Source organism: Heptranchias perlo, chromosome 18, assembly GCF_035084215.1.
Source record: "Heptranchias perlo isolate sHepPer1 chromosome 18, sHepPer1.hap1, whole genome shotgun sequence".
Classification (NCBI taxonomy): domain Eukaryota; kingdom Metazoa; phylum Chordata; class Chondrichthyes; order Hexanchiformes; family Hexanchidae; genus Heptranchias; species Heptranchias perlo.
Window position 1 is genome coordinate 5,865,406 of NC_090342.1, and position 21,632 is coordinate 5,887,037.

A 21,632-nucleotide genomic window follows, 5' to 3' on the forward strand; every position below is an offset into this window, starting at 1 on the left:
GCTACCAACCGAGCCAAATAGGAAAACTAAGCCGCAGTTAGTTTGGCCTTGAATTGCATTCATGAATGAAACATATTTGGCTGCAGTTATGATAAATGATACACATCTCTGCGTTATAACATTCAGACCACCCAAATTAGGCAAACTACATCAGCACAGGGGTTAGGATTCCTTCTCTCCAGTCCTTGTATTTAATCAAGTGGGAAGGAATAGCAAAACAAAGGCTTCCCTTACATGCTGCTCAACGGCAGATAAACACAAAACCAATCCAAGAATGAAATTCTACCAGCCCAAATTACTTCCCAGTCACAGCTCTTACGTCGTAGTCCTGATCCAAGCACAACAACTTCGATACAAAGTCCTGACAAAAGCACAAAATGCGTCCAATGTTCCTTTTCCAAGTGGCCAAGCACAGTGAATGTAGTCAATCTGCCGTCAAGTTTCACCTAGGCCCAGCGCACGTTAGCAGTCTACAGATTAAATTGTGAAATCTCTCTCTCTCTCTCTGTTCATCACAAGAAGTTAGTATGCAGGTACAGCAGGCAATTAGGAAAGCAAATGGTATGTTGGCCTTTATTGCAAGGGGGTTGGAGTACAAAAGTAAGGAAGTCTTACTACAATTGTTCAGGGCTTTGGTGACACCATACCTGGAGTACTGTGTGCAGTTTTGGTCTCCTTATCTAAGGAAGGAAATACTTGCCTTAGAGGTGGTGCAACGAAGGTTCACTAGATTAATTCCTGGGATGAGAGGGTAGTCCTATGAAGAGAGATTGAGTAGAATGGGCCTATACTCTCTGGAGTTTAGAAGAATGAGAGGTGATCTCATTGAAACATATAAGATTATGAGGGGGCTTGAAAGGGTAGATGCTGAGAGGTTGTTTCCCCTGGCTAGAGAGTCTAGAACTAGGGGACATAGTCGCAGGATACGGGGTCGGCCATTCAAGACTGAGATGAGGAGGAATTTCTTCAAGCAGAGGGTTGTGAATCTTTGGAATTCTCTACCCCAGAGGGCTGTGGATGCTGAGTCATTTAATATATTCAATGCTGAGATTGATAGATTTTTGGACTCTAGGGGAATCAAGGGATATGGGGATCAGGCAGGAAAGTGGAGTTGAGGTCAAAGATCAGCCATGATCTTATTGAATGGCAGAGCAGGCTTGAGGGGCCCTATGGCCTACTCCTGCTCCCATTTGTTATGTTCTTATGTTCTTCTCTGTAATTTGAGGTTAAAAAAGAAAGACTTGCATTTCTATAGCGCCTTTGACGACCTCAGGATGTCCCAAAGCGCCTTACAGCCAATTGATTGCTTTTTGAAGTGTAGACACTGTTGTAATGTAGGAAACACAGCAGCCAATTTGCACACAGCAAGATCCCACAAACAGCAATGTGATAATGACCAGATTATCTGTTCTGGTGTTGGTTGAGGGATAAATATTGGCCAGGACATTAGGGTGAATGCACCTGATCTTTTTCCAATAGTGCCATGGAATCTTTTACGTCCACCTGAGAAGGCAGACAATACCTCAGTTTAATGTCTCATCTGAAAGACGGCACTTCCAACAGTGCAGCACTCCCTCAGTACTGCACTGGGAGTGTCGGCCTAGATTGTGTGCTCAAGTCCCGAGAGTGGGATTCAGACTCAGAAGGCAAGAGTGTTACGACTGAACCACAGCTGACAAATAACACCTTGCCGCTTCCCTTAAGTTGATCAGTAAATTCCTTCCAGCAAATCCTCCCACATGGGTCACCAAGGAGTGACCTTTGGCCCCCACTTTACTCTTCCTGGGGCCAATAAAAGATTTAAGAAGCTTGACCTGCCACCGCAATGACGAAAATCATGTCAAACTTCAATAATCCATCTCATGATTAGCTGGGGTCGGGGTCGGGGGGGGAACGGACGACATAGTAAAAGCGGTCTTCGTCCAATCGGAGATGAGTTTTAAAACTGCACCGCACCCTCTGTAAAGAGAGATCAGGTCAACGAAGATAGAAACAAAATGAAAAATAAAAATAAATTAAAAAATAAAGATAAAGAGAACAGAGAGTGGAGGCACAGAATCATTACACACAATAGGAGGCCATTCAGCCCATCGTGCCTGTGCTGGCTCTTTGAAAGAGCTGTCCAATTAGTCCCACTCCCCCATTCTTTCCACTTAGTCCTGCAAACTTTTCCTTTCCAAGTATTTATCGAATTCCCTTTTGAAAGTAATTATTGAATCTGCTTCCACCGCCCTTTCAGGCAGTGTATTCCAGATCATAACAACTCGCTGCGTAAAACAAGTTCTCCTCATCTCCCCCCCTGGTTCTTTGGCCAATTACCTTAAATCTGTGTCCTCTGGTTACCGATCCCCCTGCCAGTGGAAACAGTTTCTCCCTAATTACTCCATCAAAACCCTTCATGATTTTAAACACCTCTATTAAATCCCCCCTTAACCTTCTCTGCTCTGAGGAGAACAATCCCAGCTTCTCCAGTCATTCCATGTCTATTAAATAGTGTCTGTTTCATAACAGTTTATTTTTAAGATTTTATAAAAAATCTTTAACATCACAGCAATAAAACTATCCCTGCCAGATGAATAGCAATACTGTATCATGTGATTCTTGAGCAGGAGTGTGCGAGCTTTTCTGCTTTTGTGAGCTGATCAGACTCACAACACAGAGCCTAATGCGTGGGGGAGTTCAAAACTAGAGGTCATAAATATAAAATAGTCGCTAATAAATCCAATAGGGGATTCAGGAGAAACTTCTTCACCCAGAGAGTGGTTAGAATGTGGAACTCGCTACCACAAGGAGTAGTTGAGGTGAATAACATAGATGCATTTAAGGGGAAGCTAGATAAACACATGAGGGAGAAAGGAATAGAAGGATATGTTGATAGGGTGAGATGAAGTAGGGAGGGAGGAGGCTCGTGTGGAGCATAAACACTAGTATTGGACCAGTTGGGCCGAATGGCCTGTTTCTGTGCAGCAGTTTTGATCTAAAGCGATGTAATAGGCCACTTATAGACTGGGATATCCTCCCAGCGATGGTGTCCTGGTAATAGGGAGGGACTTCCAGCTACCTCTCCGACACCGCTGGAGCTCCTCACCCATGCACGATGGGATTTCCACTGGTGGGAGGGAGCCAGACATTAGCCCTGAAGAGGTGGCTGGACAGTGAAAGGGGAAGAAATGGCCCCCCACCCCCCAAAACCCCTAAGATCGGCCTCCTGGTGGGCCTCAGCAGAAACTATGGCCATGCACAAGATAAGCGGGGGCTGGAACAGAGGGAGAGGACAGGAGAGGCCCTCGCCCTTCACGAGGCTATTATTGCCGCTTCCCGGGGCCTTCATCTGTCTTTCCCAAATTCGGGACACGGGCCCCAAGCCCCTGTCACTAGTTGCATTTGGGGTGTGGGTGGGGGGGTGGGGGTAGGGGGAGTAGGGGGAGGAGGGGGCGGGGAAGGTGCGGCCAACAGCAGTCTAGGCATGGGCCGGGGTAGGGGAAATCCCAGTCAGGCCGGTGAGGTGATGGTAGGCCTTACCGCCTGAATTGTCCGTCATGCCCCACCGCGATCCTGCCCGACTCTGGGGCGGGGTCGTGAAATGGAATCCCGGCCAGAAAGTTTCTAGTTAATTTGCCTCTATCTCAAGTCGCTGATACCAATATAGATCCTGCTGTTCTGATTTAGGTTTAATCCACCAATGGCTCAACGGCATTGAAAACAGCCCTTTGCAATCCCCCAGGTCAATGCAGGGCAAGTCAATGAGTAAACAATATTAGCACCATTGGGACTAAAGTTGCCTGGGTTTCATTACTAAGGCCCATGGGCCTTAGCTTGGACAAGCCTTTTCTTGAGCCTCACACTGTGTGCGAGGTTCAGATTCCTTGGAGATGTCGCTTTAATAAGGACTAACTGGGCTGTGGTCCAAAATCGATTGTTTTATCTACAGTTTTGTAGAAATTCTGATCCAAGCGTAACAAACCTTTGCCAAAGTAGTTTATACTTTAACCAGGCCTCAGCTGTGCCTTGGTTTTAAGGCAGCAGCAAAGTAGAGGCACTGATCATATCTGAATTAGATGCTGAGAGGTTGTTTCCCCTGGCTGGAGAGGTTATAACTAGGGAGCATAGTCTCAGGATAAGGGATTGGCCACTTAAGACTGAGAAGAGGAGGAATTTCTTCACTCAGATGGTTGTGAATCTCTGGGATTCTCTATCCCAGAGGGCTGTGGATGCTGAGTCGTTGAGTATATTCAAGGCTGAGATAGATAGATTTTTGGACTCTAAGGGATTCAAGGGACATGGGGATCGGGTGGGAAAGTGGAGTTGAGGTTGAAGATCAGCCATGATCTTATTGTAAGGACTTGCACAACACCAGGTTATTGTCCAACAGTTTTATTTTAAATCACAAGCTTTCAGAGCTTTCCTCCTTCGTCAGGTGAGTGACTCACCTGACAAAGGAGGAAAGCTCCGAAAGCTTGTGATTTAAATAAAACTGTTGGACTATAACCTGGTGTTGTGCAAGTCCTTACATTTGTCCACCCCAGTCCATCACCGGCATCTCCACATCATGATCTTATTGAATGGCGGAACAGGCTCGAGGGGTCGTATGACCTGCTCCTGCTCCTATTTCTTATGTTCTTATGAATCTATGTACACTTCAGTACAGTGCTGAGGGAGTGCTGCCCTGTCAGAGGTGCCGTCTTTCGGGTGAGACGTAAAACCGAGGCCCTGTCGGCCCTCTCTGGTGAATGCAAAAGAACCCAGGGCCACTATTTTGAAAAAGAGCAGGGGAGTTCTCCCCGGTGCCCTGGCCAATATTTATCCCTCAATCAACACCAAAAAAAAACAGATTATCTGTTCATTATCACATTGCTGTTTATGGGATCTTGCTGTGCACAAATTGGCTGCTGAGTTTCCTACGTTACAACAGTGACTACACTTCAAAAGTACTTCATTGGATGTGAAGCGCTTTGGGAGGACCTGAGTTCGTGACAGGCGCTATATAAATGCAAGTCTTTCTTTTCCTTATGGTACATCACATTCCCTTTCATCTATCACCTTGTGAAATGTTGTTTACATGCTGCTTCTACTAGGCACCAATGGTACAATGGAGGCAAGTTAGAGATGCCATGGCCAACAAAGATAGAGCAGCAGCCTCGATGGGCTGAATGTCCCTAATCATATTTCCATGATCCGAGATCAGCATAAAGCAGGAGGGAAAAAACTATCTCCCTAACTTTTGCTGTCGTTATTTCTTTTTCTTCTTTTCCTTCCAAGGGCTAATCACCAGCAAAAAGGGACTATTTCCTCTGATGGGGGAATCAAGAACAAAGGAGACAGAATCTTAAAATTAGAGCCAGGCCATTCAGGGGCGAAATCAGCAAGCACTTTTCTCATACACAAAGGGTAGCAGAAATCTGGAACTCTCTCCCCGAAAAGGCTGTGGATGCTGGGGGACAATTGGGAGCTTTCAAGGCTGAGATCGATAGAGTTTTGTTGGGTAAGGGTATCAAGGGATCTGGAGCAAAGGAGGGTAAATGGAGTTGAGGTGCAGATCAGCCATGATCTAATTGAATGGCGGAGCTGGCCTGAGTGGCTGAATAGCCCCCTCCTGTTCCTTATGTTCCCAACAGCAAAGAACGATAAGCTTAGTATAAAAACCACATAACAATGATTTTATCTATGAGTGAGTTTGTGTGAGCTGTTATTACTGGAACTGTTGGACTTTATAATTGACATAGGCTTCATCATCATTGTTGAAGTATTCTTATTTAAAATTTTGTTTTTTTGAGTTGGGTAAATATTGATGTAACTTTTGTATTCATGGTCAAATACAAGAGGTTCTCTGACTAATCCCTATGGCCTGCAAAGTGTTTGTATGATTGACAGCTGCATGTAGCCTACTGAAATGGCTAATCAATACATGATATATGCTTTGTAGCTCTTAAACCTTTTCTTGTTAGTTACAAACAGAACCTAATAACAACCCTGTCTGCTGGGTAAGGCATTAAAGACCAGGACTGTACTTTCCTGGACTGGTTTCAATCGCCTGAGGGGGTCGGAGAGGGATTTTCCAGAGTACTTTTTCCCTTTACTGGTCCTGGGTTTTTTCTGGCTTCGCCCAAGAGATTTATTGGGTCGGGGGGGGGGGGGGGTGAGAGAAGGGGGTGGGGGGAGAGGTGGGAGCGTAGGAGGTGGGGGGGGAGAGATGAAGTGTTTAGTCATGATGCTCTGACTATCACGGTGTGGAACAGGCTTGATGGACCAGCTGGTCTTCTCCTGCCAGTCAGTTTTGTATGTTTGTATTTGAGGGACAGCAGAGCAGGGAAAGTCTCACAATGTCCTGACCAACATTTTCCTCTCAACCGATACCACAAATGAAAACAGGTCATTCCTCTCAATGCTGTTTAGAGGGTTTTTTCTTTCCACTAAGTGGCCGCCACATTCGCCAACATAACATCAATGACTGCGCTTCAAAGCAACTCATTGTACGGGATGCGCTTTGGGACATTTCTGAGAGAAGTGACAACAACAATAACAGCAATTTGCATTATATATCATGCACTTAACATAGCAAAAACATCCCAAGGCATCTCACACAGGAGCGTAATCAGACAAAAGACTGACACCGAGCCACAGGAGACATTAGGGCAGATTACCAAACGCTTGATCAAAGAGGTAGGTTTTAAGGAGCGTCTTAAGGGGGAAGAGAGAGGCGGAGAGGTTTAGAGAGGGATTTCCAGAGTTCGGGGCCCGGGCAGCTGAAGGCACGGCCGCCAATGGTGGGGCGATTAAAATCGGGGATGCGCAAGAGGCCAGAATTGGAGGAGCGCAGAGATCTCGGAGGGTTGTAGGGCTGGAGGAGGTTACAGAGATAGGGAGGGGCGAGGCCACGGGGGGGATCTGAACACAAGGATGAGAATTTTCAAATCGAGGCGTTTGAGGACTGGGAGCCAATGTAGATAAGGCAGTATAAATGAATGCAAATCTTTATTTTACTTTATATTATATACAATTTATCAGAACAAATATAACTTGAGATTAAAATCATTCTAACAACAAGCATTTTGTAGTCACCCAGAACTGCTGATAACTTCACAGAAAGTCCATGACGATGCTTCGAAACTCAGAAAATACTTTTAATTTCCAAGTAGTTACTTGCCATTAGTTCCATTTCCTGATTGAATTCCAGATTAAGTTAATTACATTGGGCAGAGGTTTCGACTTAAGCGGGAACGTAGAACGGGCGATATTAGACCTGTCGTACACTCCTCCTGGTTTTTGCTTTTCCATTGAAGACAATGGGAAAAGAAATATCCATTTGATCCGATATCGCCCGCTTTACACTCCCTCCGACATTATATGTTCCGCCCATTGAGGTGTCCCTTCTCCGTCCCATGCCAATGTTGGACTGCCTGACCTCTGTTCTCCTTCTGAAAGCTCCAAGGTCTAGTCAAGTCCACCACACTCCTCTCCTTAACCCCAGTGCCCCCCCACACTCCTCTCCTTAACCCCAGTGCCCCCAACACTCCTCTCCTTAACCCGAGTGCCCCCCCACACTCCTCTCCTTAACCCCAGTGCCCCCCGCACTCCTCTCCTTAACCCCAGTGCCCCCCCACACTCCTCTCCTTAACCCCAGTGCCCCCCCACACTCCTCTCCTTAACCCCAGTGCCCCCCCACACTCCTCTCCTTAACCCCAGTGCCCCCCCACACTCCTCTCCTTAACCCCAGTGCCCCCCGCACACCTCTCCTTAACCCCAGTGCCCCCCCACACTCCTCTCCTTAACCCCAGTGCCCCCCCACACTCCGCTCCTTAACCCCAGTGCCCCCCCACACTCCTCTCCTTAACCCCAGTGCCCCCCCACACTCCTCTCCTTAACCCCAGTGCCCCCCCACACTCCTCTCCTTAACCCCAGTGCCCCCCCACACTCCTCTCCTTAATCCCAGTGACCCCCACACTCCTCTCCTTAACCCCAGTGCCCCCCACACTCCTCTCCTTAACCCCAGTGCCCCCCCACACTCCTCTCCTTAACCCCAGTGCCCCCCACACTCCTCTCCTTAACCCCAGTGCCCCCCCACACTCCTCTCCTTAATCCCAGTGCCCCCCCACACTCCTCTCCTTAACCCCAGTGCCCCCCCACACTCCTCTCCTTAACCCCAGTGCCCCCCCACACTCCTCTCCTTAACCCCAGTGCCCCCCACACTCCTCTCCTTAACCCCAGTGCCCCCCCACACTCCTCTCCTTAATCCCAGTGCCCCCCCACACTCCTCTCCTTAACCCCAGTGCCCCCCACACTCCTCTCCTTAACCCCAGTGCCCCCCACACTCCTCTCCTTAATCCCAGTGCCCCCCCACACTCCTCTCCTTAACCCCAGTGCCCCCCATACTCCTCTCCTTAATCCCAGTGCCCCCTCGCACTCCTCTCCTTAACCCCAGTGCCCCCCACACTCCTCTCCTTAATCCCAGTGCCCCCCACACTCCTCTCCTTAATCCCAGTGCCCCCCCACACTCCTCTCCTTAACCCCAGTGCCCCCCATACTCCTCTCCTTAATCCCAGTGCCCCCTCGCACTCCTCTCCTTAACCCCAGTGCCCCCCACACTCCTCTCCTTAATCCCAGTGCCCCCCACACTCCTCTCCTTAATCCCAGTGCCCCCTCGCACTCCTCTCCTTAATCCCAGTGCCCCCCCACACTCCTCTCCTTAACCCCAGTGCCCCCCCACACTCCTCTCCTTAATCCCAGTGCCCCCTCACACTCCTCTCCTTAATCCCAGTGCCCCCCCACACTCCTCTCCTTAACCCCAGTGCCCCCCCGCACTCCTCTCCTTAATCCCAGTGCCCCCTCACACTCCTCTCCTTAATCCCAGTGCCCCCCCACACTCCTCTCCTTAACCCCAGTGCCCCCCCACACTCCTCTCCTTAATCCCAGTGCCCCCTCACACTCCTCTCCTTAATCCCAGTGCCCCCCCACACTCCTCTCCTTAACCCCAGTGCCCCCCCACACTCCTCTCCTTAATCCCAGTGCCCCCTCACACTCCTCTCCTTAATCCCAGTGCCCCCCCACACTCCTCTCCTTAACCCCAGTGCCCCCCCACACTCCTCTCCTTAACCCCAGTGCCCCCCCACACTCCTCTCCTTAATCCCAATGCCAGTCCCCTCCCGGATTGCTGCAGCTACATTGCTGTACTACTGGTTAGGCCTCAGCTGGAGTACTGTGTCCAATTCTGGGCACCACACTTTAGGAAGGATGTCACAGCCTTAGTGAGGGTGCAGAGGGGATTTACTAGAATAACCAGGGATGAGGGGCTTCAGTGATGTGGAGAGACTGAAGAAGCTGGGATTGTTCTCCTTAGAGCAGTGACGGTTAAGGGGACATTTACGGTTCAAAATCATGAAGGGTTTTGAAAGAGCAAATAAGGAGAAACTGTTTCCAGTGGCAGAAGGGTCAGTAACCAAAGGACACAGATTTAAGGTAATTGGCAAAAGAAGGGGAAAAATTTGCAGGGTTACAGGTAAACAGGGGCCTGAGTAGGACTAATTGGACAGCTCTTTCAAAGAGCCGGCACAGACATGATGGGCTGAATGGCCTCCTTCTTTGCTGTAACATTCCATGATTTTAGAGCTACAGACCACTCCACAACTGCTCGTGGTTCAACCTCTCCTAGTGGAATAGCCATTTTCCAAGGACCCCAGGTGTAGCTCCCAACCGTTCAACTCCCCGTCTGCAATGACGACAGGAAGGTTTGGGATTAAAGGAGCACCATAGCATCCTGATGGTTGGGAATTCACTCCTGAACAACAACAACTTGCACTGCTGGACCCTCCCTCAGCCATGACCTCGTTGAATGGCGGAGCAGGCTCGAGGGTCCGGATGGCCTACTCCCGCTCCTATTTCTTATGCTCCTATTTATATAGCGCCTTTAACGTAGTAAAACGTCCCAAGGCGCTATCCCTTGTGAAGATTGTGGTTCTTGATGGCAAAACTAAAGGCAATGACCGCTCAAGGCATTTTGTGGCCACCATACATGACCCTCAGATAGTCTTAAAAACTCTAAAAGAGTGGGGGGAGGAAAGGGTGAAAAAATATTTACAAGAGATGTTAATTGTGCATATCTTAGGAAGAAGGATAAATAATGACAGATGGGAAAAACGAAATGATAGGTTAAAGGAATGGGGTGGGGTGAATTACAAGACAGGAAACAAAAACATTAAACAAATCAGAAAAGCCAAAGAGCAAAATCCATCAGGAAACGAGAGAGAAGGTGTTGGCGGGTCCAACAGATGGACTCTATTAGGGACAGCACTTCTCTTCCACTGCTCAGTATAGATCTAATGCTGTTAGTGAGACCTTTAGATCATTGTGATGAATCCACATTCTGATAAATACTTTAATCTTCTTCAGAAAATAGGCCTTATGGATCAACTGCAGCCTGAGGTGAGATAAACCCAAAAACAGGCGTTTTTCTGAGAATGATTTCCAAAGACGGCTGCGATCTGCTATCCATTTACAGCTTGAATGGATCCAGCTCCAGGCCCGAGGCATTGCTCACACTCCCACTCATAGCAGCTCGAGAAATGAGCAACACCGTCAAACGCCACCCCCTCCCCTGCAGAATCTGGTGCCAGAGAAGGATCTGGAAAGAATTCGAATGGGATGAGCAGAGATGTATCCACGCCCACAGCAAACTGAAAGAAGCACATCACATCGCAATGCGTTTGAGATCTTTCTCTCCTTCCCTCTTCCTCAAATGGTGCCATAGGGACTTTTAAATTTAGCTGAGCAGGCAGACGGGGCCTTGGTTTAACATCTCATTTGAAGTGCACCCACTCCAATAATGCAGCAGTAAAGAGAGAATGAATTTGCATTTATATAGCACCTTTCATGGCCTCAGGATGTCCCAAAGCGCTTTACAGCCAATGACGTTTTATCACTGTTGTAATATAGGGCACCCAATTTGTGCACAGCAAGGTCCCACAAACATCAATGTGATAAGGACCAGATAATCTGTTTTTTAGTGATGTTGGATAAACATTGGCCAGGACACCAGGGAGAACTCCCCTGCTCTTCTTTGAATAGTGCCATGGGATTTTTTTACAGCCACCTGAGGCAGGGCCTCAGTTCAATGTCTCATCCGAAAGACGGCACCTCCGACAGTGTAGCATTCCCTCAGTACCGGACTGGGAGTATCAGCCTAGGTTATGTCCTCAAGCCTCGGGAGTGGGGCTATGAACCCACCAGCTTTCTAACTCAGAGGCCAGAGTGGTACGCACTGAGCCACAGCTGACACCATGCATGCAGAAATGGTTTGGAAGTGAACGAGGCAACCAGGGAAAAAAAACTAAACCTGGACACTTGTAATGGCTGAAAGAATGAAGGAAGGAGATGGTTAATTGAGGATGCTGGAGAATGGGGCAGTTATTGACCAGGGCTGGTCGGGACCTGGGTTATCACTTTCCCACGACACTTGGATTGCTTTGCGTCTGCCTACCCTTTAATCACTTGCTTGTTTTTCTTTCAGTGTTGAATCTTGTGCTAACATTATATAGAATGTACAGCACAGAAACAGGTCACTCAGCAAAAACAGGTCTATCCCGGTGTTTATGCTCCACACGAGCCTCCTCCCTCCCTACTTCATCTCACCCTATCAGCATATCCTTCTATTCCTTTCTCCCTCATGTGTTTATCCAGCTTCCCCTTAAATGCATCTATGCTATTCGCCTCAACTACTCCTTGTGGTAGCGAGTTCCACATTCTCACCACTCTCTGGGTAAAGAAGTTTCTCCTGAATTCCTTGTTGGATTTATTAGTGACTATATTATATTTATGACCTCTAGTTTTGGATAACCCCAAAAATTCTCAAACACTATTTAATGTAATATTTAAATTCAGCACTTAGTCACTTAATAAACCTGAAGGTCAAAAAACAATTTTCTACGACATGGACCATGGACTTAGAGCCATTTGATATGGATTTCACATCACCATGCAGCAAATTTGCTTTAACTGTGTAAATGTACAGTAGACTTCATAACATCTATAAACATTCCACAAGAAAAGTTTCTTGCAGTGATGATTGCCGATCTGGGCGCATGTTCAGTCTGCAATTTTACAGCAGCAATTTCCAATTGCAAACCCCAATCACAATGTTTTCTTAAAATAAAGAGATGAATCAAAAGCAACATCATATCTGGGCTTCAGCTACAGTGACTATGGAATGTAATAAACCCAAAAAATTATTACCCACAAAACTAATTGGGGTAATAATTTGACTTTAGGTGCTAGTCGTGGCTCAGTGGGTAGCCTCTGAGTCGGTGAGTCGCAGGTCCAAGATAGGGGCCACAAATTCACTCCAACCTGCTTTTAGCAAAGTAACACTCGCTGCTTGTATCAATTCACCTCCCACCCTCACTTGCTTTTCTCAGTGGGTGGCACTTTCTCGCCTCTGAGTCAGAAAGTTTTGGGATCAAGTCCCACTCCAGAGACTTGAGCACATAATCGAGGCTGATACTCCTATTGCCAGTACTGAGGGAGTGCTGCACTGTCGGAGGTGCCGTCTTTCTGATAAGGCGTCATGCTGAGGCCCCGTCTGCCCTCTCAGGTGCACGTAGAAGATCCCATGGCCACTATTCCAAAGAAGAGCAGGTGTCCTGGTGATATTTATCCCTCAATCAACATCACTAAAACAGATTATCTGGTCATTATCTCATTGCTGTTTGTGGGATCTTGCTGTGCGTAAATTGGCTGCTGCGTTTCGTGCAGTACAACAGTGACTACACTTTAAACAGTAATTAGTTAGCTGTAAAGCTTTGGGATGTCCTGAGGTCGTGAAAGGCACTATAGAAATGTAAGTCTTTCTTTGGGTGATGGTGTAATTCTAGTAAATTCCACCAATTCTGGCCTCCTGCACATCCCCTGATTTTAATCGCTCCGCCATTGGCGGCCGTGCCTTCAGCTGCCTAGGCCTTAAATTCTGGAATTCCCTCAGTAAACCTCTCCGCGTCTCCGCCTCTCTCTCCTCCTTTAAGACGCTCTTTAAAATCTACCTCTTTGACCCTGTTCTAATATCTCCTTATGTGGCTCGATATCAAATTTTGTTTGATAATCGCTCCTGTGAAGCGCCTTGGGACGTTTTACTACGTTAAGACGCTATATAAATGTAAGTTGTGTATCGTTGAACTATACCACACTTTCACCTTTTAACCAGTAGAACGAAACAAATACCTAATTCACAGTGACACTGCATTGACTCATCCTTAAATAAACACCACTTTCCCTGTGACCGTGAAAATCCAGTTAAACAGAGTGGGCCAGTTACGGGTCTTAAAGCAAAGATCATTTCATGGCTTAATTACTGATTTAAACCTTTAGCTCTGTGACTCATGTGTAAAATATGTGATTTAAAAAAAAATAAGAATGTTGTACTTGAAGAGTCGAGGCATAGCTAGCAACAACAACCACTTGGATTTATATAGCACTTTTAACATAGTAAAATGCCCCAAGGTGCTTCCCAGGACCGATTTTCAAACCAAATTTGACACCGAGCCACATAAGGAGGTATTAGGACAGGTGACCAAAAGCTTGGTCAAAGAGGTAGGTTTTAAGGAGCCTCTTAAAGGAGGAGAGAGAGGTGGAGAGGTTTAGGGAGGGAATTCTAGAGTTTAGGGCCTGGGCAGCTGAAGGCACGGCCGCCAATGGTGGAACGATTAAAATCAGGGATACGTAAGAGGCCAGAATTGGAGGAGCGCAGAGATCTCGGAGGGTTGTAGGAGGTTACAGAGATAGGGAGGGGCGAGGCCATGGAGGGATTTGAAAACAAGGATGAGAATTTTAAAATCGAGTCATTCCCGGACCAGGAGCCAATGTAGGTCAGCGAGCACAAGGGGTTATGGTGATAGCAACTTGAAGTTTGTATATCCCCCTAATCTCCACCGCCCCACTGCTGCCTCTGGGGAGGCATGTTATTAAACACCCAGTTTATCTATACTTATTTCATCTGTACTTAATTATTTACATCAATTAGACTCAACTCATCAGTAATTAATATAAATTTTAAAAATTCTTTCTCGGGATGTGGGTGAGGTCAAGAAAGTTGGATTTATGGCCTGTTCCTCGGAGTAGTTGAGGTGAATAGCACAGATACATTTAAGGGGAAGCGAGATAAACACATGAGGGAGAATGGACTAGGAGGATATGCCGATAGGGTGAGATGAAGGAGGGAGGGAGGAGGCTCGTGTGGAGCATAAACACCGGCATGGACCAGTTGGGCCGAATGGCCTGTTTCTGTGCTGTACATTCTATGTAAATAGCTCACATACCTCAATACATTTTGCGATCAATGTCTTCCCCAGGGGGCCGATGCATTTGTTAAATTTGGCCATTAGTTAGTGAGTATCCAATCAGGTATTTGTTTTCTTTTTATTCCTCAGAAGATGGAGCTCTGGGGACCATTCTCCACCATGCTGGAAACCAGGGTAACTCTGCTTGTACAGGGTGATATACTAATCAAAGTTTGCTCATGAAACGCCTGGTTCTCCTTTCCCGTGTTATATTAAACGTGGGTTTGCAGTCTACTGAGTAAGTTACAGTTGAGATTTTAAAAAGTGAAGCCTTCCACAGTGGAACAGCAGGCAAACCCTTCTGGACAATGTTTGAACAGAGTTAGTTTGCTGTTACTGACACACTCCATCAGAGAGCAAACATTTACTGATGGTGTTGGAGGATGCCATCACTGACCTCCTCTGCTTTCACTGCAGTTTCAAGTGCTCAAACTTTGTGAAAGCAGGATGTTTTGGGCCTAAATATCTGTCGATACTTATTTCACTAATTGCTCACGCATGAGACTGAAGAAGCTGGGGTTGATCGCCTTGGAGCAGAGAAGGTTAAGGGGAGATTTGATAGAGGTGTTCAAAATCATGAACAGTTTTGACAGAGTAAATAAGGAGAAGCTGTTTCCGGTGGCAGAAGGGTCGGTCACCAGAGGACACAGATTTAAGGTGATCGGCAAAAGAGCCAGAGGCGACATGAGGAAACATTTTTTAATGCAGCGAGTTGTGATGATCTGGAATGCGCTGCCTGAAAGGGCGGTGGAAGCAGATTCAATAGTAACTTTCAAAAGGGAATTGGATAAATACCTGAAGGGGAAAAACTTGCAGGGCGATGGGGAAAGAGTGGGGGAGTGGGACTAATCGGATAGCTCTTTCAAAAGTGTATCTCCTGCACTATACCTACGATGGTGCTATGACGCAGTGGCTGTCACTCACCCGCTGCTGATGTCGTCGGTCCTCACGTTCTTTCCCAGCAGCTCACCGTCGCTCATGTAGCCGGTCACGTCCACGTCGGCCGGGCACACGTCGAGGTCAGGCTGGCCTTTCTCGGCGGGGTCCGGCTGGGAGGCGTTGCCGGGCCTGGATCCCGCCGCCCTGCGGAGGGGCGCGGCGTAGACGTAGCGCGAGCCGTCGGGGTGTATGAAGCGGCTGGCGTTGCCGCGGGGAGGGTAACCGGTGCCCAGGGAAGGGGCGTCGCCAGCCTGGAGTCGAGGGCTGGTCTGGCCCAGCCTCCAAGACATGGCCGATGATCTGCTGGACACGGCTGCCATACTCCGCCCATTGACCTCGGTGGTGACAGTGCTGTCAAAGGTCGTCTCCAATGTGCTGCCAAAACAAAGGGTACGTTAGTGCATTCCAGACTAAGCCACCTCTACCCTATATAAGTGTCATGATGTGGAGGTGCTGGTGATGGACTGGGGTGGACAAATGTAAGGAATCTTACAACACCAGGTTATAGTCCAACTGTTGGACTATAACCTGGTGTTGTAAGATTCCTTACTATGTAAATGTGAAATATATAGGAGGCAAAGAAGCAAAATTATCCCATAAAGTTCAAGCAAGGACCTAATACGATCATTCCACTGGGCTCAGGTACAGGTTGGCAGAACCAAGGCTTTCGGAAAGGAGGTCAAGGCCTCGGAGAGGGTGCAGAGGAGATTTACAACAACAGCAACTTGCATTCATATAGCGTCCCAAGGCGCTTCACAGGAACGATTATCAGATAAAAGTTGACACCGAGCCACGTAAGGAGATATTAGGACAGGTTGGTCAAAGGGATAGGTTTTAAGGAGCGTCATAAAGGATGAGAGCGAGGTAGAGAGGCGGAGAGGTTTAGGGAGGGAATTGCAGAGCTTAGGGCTGAGGCAGCTGAAGGCACGGCCGCCGATGTTGGAGCGATTAAAATCGGGGCTGCACAAGAGGCCAGAATTGGTGGAATTTACTAGATTGGTGCCAGGGGTGAAGGTCCGGCACAGGCACGATGGGCCGAAGGGCCGTCTTCTGTGCCATATGATTCTATGAACCCACGTGGAAAGTACTGGAGTTTACCCAGTTAAAACCATGCACATGCACAAGCATCCTACTGCTTGTCTTAGGTAGACCATCCTATCCAATGGGGCACTGGTCCGCACGGTTATCTGGAGGCAGGTGTGAAGAATCAGACTGACAGATCTACCCCCTCCAGGTTCCATAAGGGAGCCTTACACTCCAGATGTAAATATTATGCAACACAAACTCAATGCTATCTAAGAGTAAGAGATTACAATCAGCGTCATTCTCATAGAATGCGCTCACCAAATGTTTCTCTGCGTCATTTTAATGCAGGCAAGCACGTTAGACGCCCCTCCAGAAATATCGCAACGACTGCCCTGTGGAGAATTTTCACAAACTGATCGGTGGGACCTTTGATGCAGCAAGTCCCATCTCCAGACCTCAGCAAGAGCCTAACGTGGGAAATATCACTAGGTGTGGCTTTAGTTTATTTCAGTACGTATTTAAATGGACGTGTAGAGAGAATACCTATGGCTTATCTGGGTCCCTCGGAGACTCGACATGGTCTCCTCTAAGTTTTGCCGCAGGTCGGCGATGTTCTTCACTGTCCTCATTCTCCTGGTTTCTGGATCTTCTCCTAGAAAATTGAGGAATAATAATAATGAAAGGTTGCACTGTCGCAATCCCTCACATTACACTGTAATTTCAACGTAACACTGACATTAAATAAATGGATGGCCCAGAGCTTATTTTACATTGACAGAAATGTCAAGAAATGTCTATGAATCATAGAATCATACAGCACTGGAGGCCATTCGGCCCATCGTGCCTGTGCTGGCTCTTTGAAAGAGCTATCTAATTAGTCCCACTCTCCCCCCAGCCCTTTCCCCGTAATCCTGCAACTTTTTCCTTTTCAAGTATGGATCCAATTCCTATTTGAAAGTTACTATTGAATCTGCTTCCACCGCCCTTTCAGGCAGCGCATTCCAGATCATAACAACTCGCCGCTTTAAAAAAAAAGGGGCTGAATTTGCTCAGGGCTTCTCTCGTTCTGCCGCTGTGACCTTGGTGGAACTTTGGCGTATACGGGGGTACAGGGGTTCGGCATCAAAACGCTGGCAAGTGAAGACTCCAAACTCCATACCTTTTCCGCCCCAAGGATACTCATCGACCCCGTTATTGGCCCCAATAACTTCCGGCAAAGATACGGCAGCAGAGCGGGAAGAAGCCTTATGGGAATTCCCAGCGCATGTGGCAAGAGGTGAAGAGGGGGAAGTCTCCCTGGTGATCCTGGCAAAACTTCCCCCTCAACGAACATCGCCGCAATCAGACTGATTGGCCGTTGGCTGTTATGCGCGGTCTTGCCATACGCAAATTGGCTCCCACATGCGCCTGCATAACAGCAGTGACTATGTGTCGAAAGCATTGCCTGCAAAATGCTTTGAGAATGTCTTTCTTTCCTAATTCATAGAACTACATAGAATGTACAGCACAGAAACAGGCCATTCGGCCCAACTGGTCCATGTCGGTGTTCATGCTCCACACGAGCCTCCTCCCTCCCTACTTCATCTCACCCTATCAGCATATCCTTCTATTCCTTTCTCCCTCATGTGTTCCTCTAACTTCCCCTTAAACTCAAAAGCAATGAAGAGTTAAGTTGTATTTCTGCATTGCCAGTTCGAGTAGTCAAACTGCTGAAGAATCTGCTGACCAAGTGTTTCCAAAAATAAATCAACAAATCTGGATTCAATAAACTGAACAATAGAACACACACGCATTGTAGTTTTAGCAAAATATCAGGAAACTGTGGCTCCCCCGCAGCAGTTACACAGGAACAGGAGTCGGCCATTTGGCTCCTCGAGCCTGTTCTGCCAAGAACTCAGCCACACGTGGAATTTCAGCGTTGACCCCACTGACGATCCCAGGATTGGGGGGGGAGAGGAGCCTGCAGGAGAGGGTCTTTGTAGGTTGGGGGAGCATACTGGGACACCCCCATACTGAAAAACCCAGGTAATGCCAGTGTAAGATGTCCACACTTGGGGATAGTCTCCAATTTCTCTCCACCCAATCCCCTCAAAAGAGGAATCTGACTTAATGCTGTGTCAGGGTTGCCAACTCTGGTTGGACGTATTCCTGGAGGTTTCATCACATGACCTCCCGCCTCGAACCGCCCCGCCCTGTCCATCCTCCGGGCACACTGCCTTCCCACAGCCAACTGGAAAGGGAACAGACTCTTTGAGGGCAATTTCAACCCCAAAGAATGGGTGGTTTGGGGGGCGAGTGGGAGTTGAAAATTATTGTATATTGGGTCGCGACCGCAACCCGGCTTTACTTCCGGGTTTTACGTGGGCGGTAAAAATCCAGGCTCCCCACTGGGAATGCAGAGTCTGAAAATTTTGCAGTTGCGACCCAAAAAAAAAAACTATTTTCAAGCATATTTTTGGACTCTAGGGGAATCAAGGGAGATGGGGATCGGGCGGGAAAGTGGAGTTGAGGTCGAAGATCAGCCATGATCTTATTGAATGGCGGAGCAGGCTCGAGGGGCCGTACGGCCTACTCCTGCTCTTATTTCTTATGATCTTATGTTCTAACTTCCACCCGCCCCCAACCCACCTGTTCTTGGGGGTTAAAATTACCCCCTTTGTTACCCAGTTGGATTCATCTTGACTCTTTGTGAAACAGACATTTTCCCCCTTTCTCCAATACTCGTGTAACTAATAAATGTTCAAAGAATATGAAAAAAACCACAATTTTGTTGAATGCCCCTATGATTTTTCTCCCAGGTGTTTGCTCGCAACAGGGGCCTGGAGGTTAATCTTCAATTCCAGGAGTCTCCAGGCCAATCCTGGAGGGTTGGCAACTCTACCTTGTGTAAAAGGGAGCTGCATTAAAAAAAAAAGGGGTCCTGCAATCTTCAGGGGTCCAGGCCTTGATTTCAACCTACAGGCTGGACCACTCCACCATCCCCCCACCCCCCCACTCCTCAGTGCGACCCGCTTGAGCCCCTGTGGAGGACGGGACACCTCATCGCATCTCACTCAGCGTACCGGCCTCCGAGCAAACGCCTGTCCCATTGAGGCCGAGGAAGCAGGAGGTCTCGGCATAAGGGGCTCGAGCGTCCCCTCCCCCCTCCTGTCCCGTCCGCGTCGGTGGTCTTGCTGGGGATGGGCGGAGGTTCCCCTTTCTCTTCGGGGTGGAGACCCAGTGTATCTCCGTCCCACCCAATTCCCCACCTTCCTGATCATCTCACCCCGGCATCTGAGGAAATTCAAGGCCAACCTTCTATTTGTCATTTAAAGGGGAAAACACTTGTGTGCAGAGCTTGTTTACGATTTCACTACAAGCAGCAAGCAAAGGATTAATTATAACAACAATTAATTACAGGAACATAGGAATCGCTAGACATAAAAAGACCACGGTCCGTCTAGTTCGCCTTCTATCATCCTGGTAGTCGCGATAATGGAGTTGTTGACTAATCGTAGCAATCAATGTCTATCGTTATTTTACAACAGACCCAGAGATAGTAGAACAGCGTCCCAAGGCACTTCACAAAGACATAATTAGAAAAATATCAATTCCAAACAGTAATTTAGTTGTTCAAAATATTAATTTAAAAATGTTTTTATGTTCATTGCAGCGTGTGATTTACTCATTTTCCTATGCTATCGATCCACAAATTAGATATGAAAACTCTGGGGACTAAAGACTATACCTTCCCGCTCCAGGGATACCCATCTACCCCGTTATTTGCCCCAATAACACTCTCCGAACCCCACTGTTATGTCTGGTAAACCCTCAAGTCGGTGTGGTAATATAACACTGCTTTTAAATCAGTCTCTCTGGAATACTTTTCTCTAGATATAAAACATTCAGTACAAGAGGAGACCCTGGAGTGTAACGGCTACAGTGTGCTTGCTCCAGTGTTCAACTAACAATATACAAGTACAATACACACCACACCATTCTAATATTCTAAACATTCTTCTTTGGTAGATTTGTTCAGTCAGGGTTGGAGGAGGGACACAAACTACACTGTAGGGATTCTGTAGCTTGACCCAATTACCCCAGTTTAATATCTTCAGTATTTTCCATGCTCTCAAAAACAAGTTCATGATGGTGTCCTTGGTGGTGTTGCTACCCCATTTAGAGCACTGCGTTCATTTCTGGGCACCGCGCCTCAGGAAGGATTTATTGGCGTTGGAGGGGGTGCAGCGCAGATTCACCAGAATGATACCCGGGGCTAAAAGGGTTAAATTATGAGGACAGATTGCACAGACTAGGCTTGTATTCCCTCGAATATGGAAGATTAAGGGGTGATCTAATTGAGGTGTTTAAGATGATTAAAGGATTTGATAGGGTCGATAGAGAGAAACTATTTCCTCTGGTGGGAGAGTCCAGAACAAGGGGGCGTAACCTTAAAATTAGAGCCAGGCCGTTCAAGAATGATGTCAGGAAGCACTTCTTCACACAAAGGGGAGTGGGAATCTGGAACTCTCTCCACCAGAAAGCTGTTGAGGCTGGGGGTCAATTGAAAATTTCAAAACTGAGACTGATCGATTGTCGTTAGGCGAAGGGGATTAATGGACATGGAACCGAGGTGGGTAGATGGAGTTAAGTTACAGATCAGCCATGACCTGATTGAATGACGGAGCAGGCTCGAGGGGCTGAATGGCCTCCTCCCATTCCTGTGATATGTTACATAAGCCTCTTGAAATTTACAGCGGGTGCACTGACTGTACATAAACTACAAGACTCAAATACTGAATTTAGCATTCATATTTTAAAAATTATAGTGCTTACTTAAATACCTCTATAAATCTGGAGGTAAGTAAAATGAATGATCAGTGATAAATCCTATTCCCTCGATACATCCCAGGTATTTAGCTATTCTCACATAATTAATTTTCCTCTTTAAATATTCCCCGTCCGCACTGTTGTTTCAGAAGTGAAGTGGATTCACTGACGTGCTGTGCGCTGGAGGGCTCCCTGGGGAGTTTTTACGTCTTAGCAAAAACCTCAGCACGACCTCCGGGTGGGGAACGACAGCAAAGGGGAGCAATTTTAACCCTCCCCGCCCGGCGGAAAACGGGCGGGTCGACGGGCAGTTAAAGTGGCGCAGGTCATTTCCCCACCCCTTCGAGCCGACAAGCCACGATTTTCTGCCCTTTGCTCCGCTGAGCTGGCAAGGAGGTCTGATCAAAGCCGGCCGGGTTCCAGCACTCGGATCTGCACGACGGGTCCCAGGTGACGTCATCGGGACCAGGCTGCAATTTTTACCGGCTGGCCTGAGCGGGAAATGTGGGTGAGTTCCCCGCTCGGGCCAACTCAGGCAAG

General features: G+C 47.6%; 1 protein-coding gene across 2 annotated transcripts in view; it reads right to left on the reverse strand.

The window, feature by feature from the left end:
• The window catches only part of nav3 (neuron navigator 3), a 247,403-nt gene that overhangs the window by 143,509 nt on the left and 82,262 nt on the right, over positions 1–21,632 (reverse strand). For both annotated transcript variants that reach the window (XM_067999283.1, XM_067999282.1), the window contains 2 exons: positions 16,827–16,935; positions 15,243–15,632 (listed from right to left, as the gene is read on the reverse strand). In XM_067999283.1, coding sequence (XP_067855384.1) covers positions 15,243–15,632; positions 16,827–16,935 — 499 coding nt within the window. The remainder of the gene's footprint in view (positions 1–15,242; positions 15,633–16,826; positions 16,936–21,632) is intronic.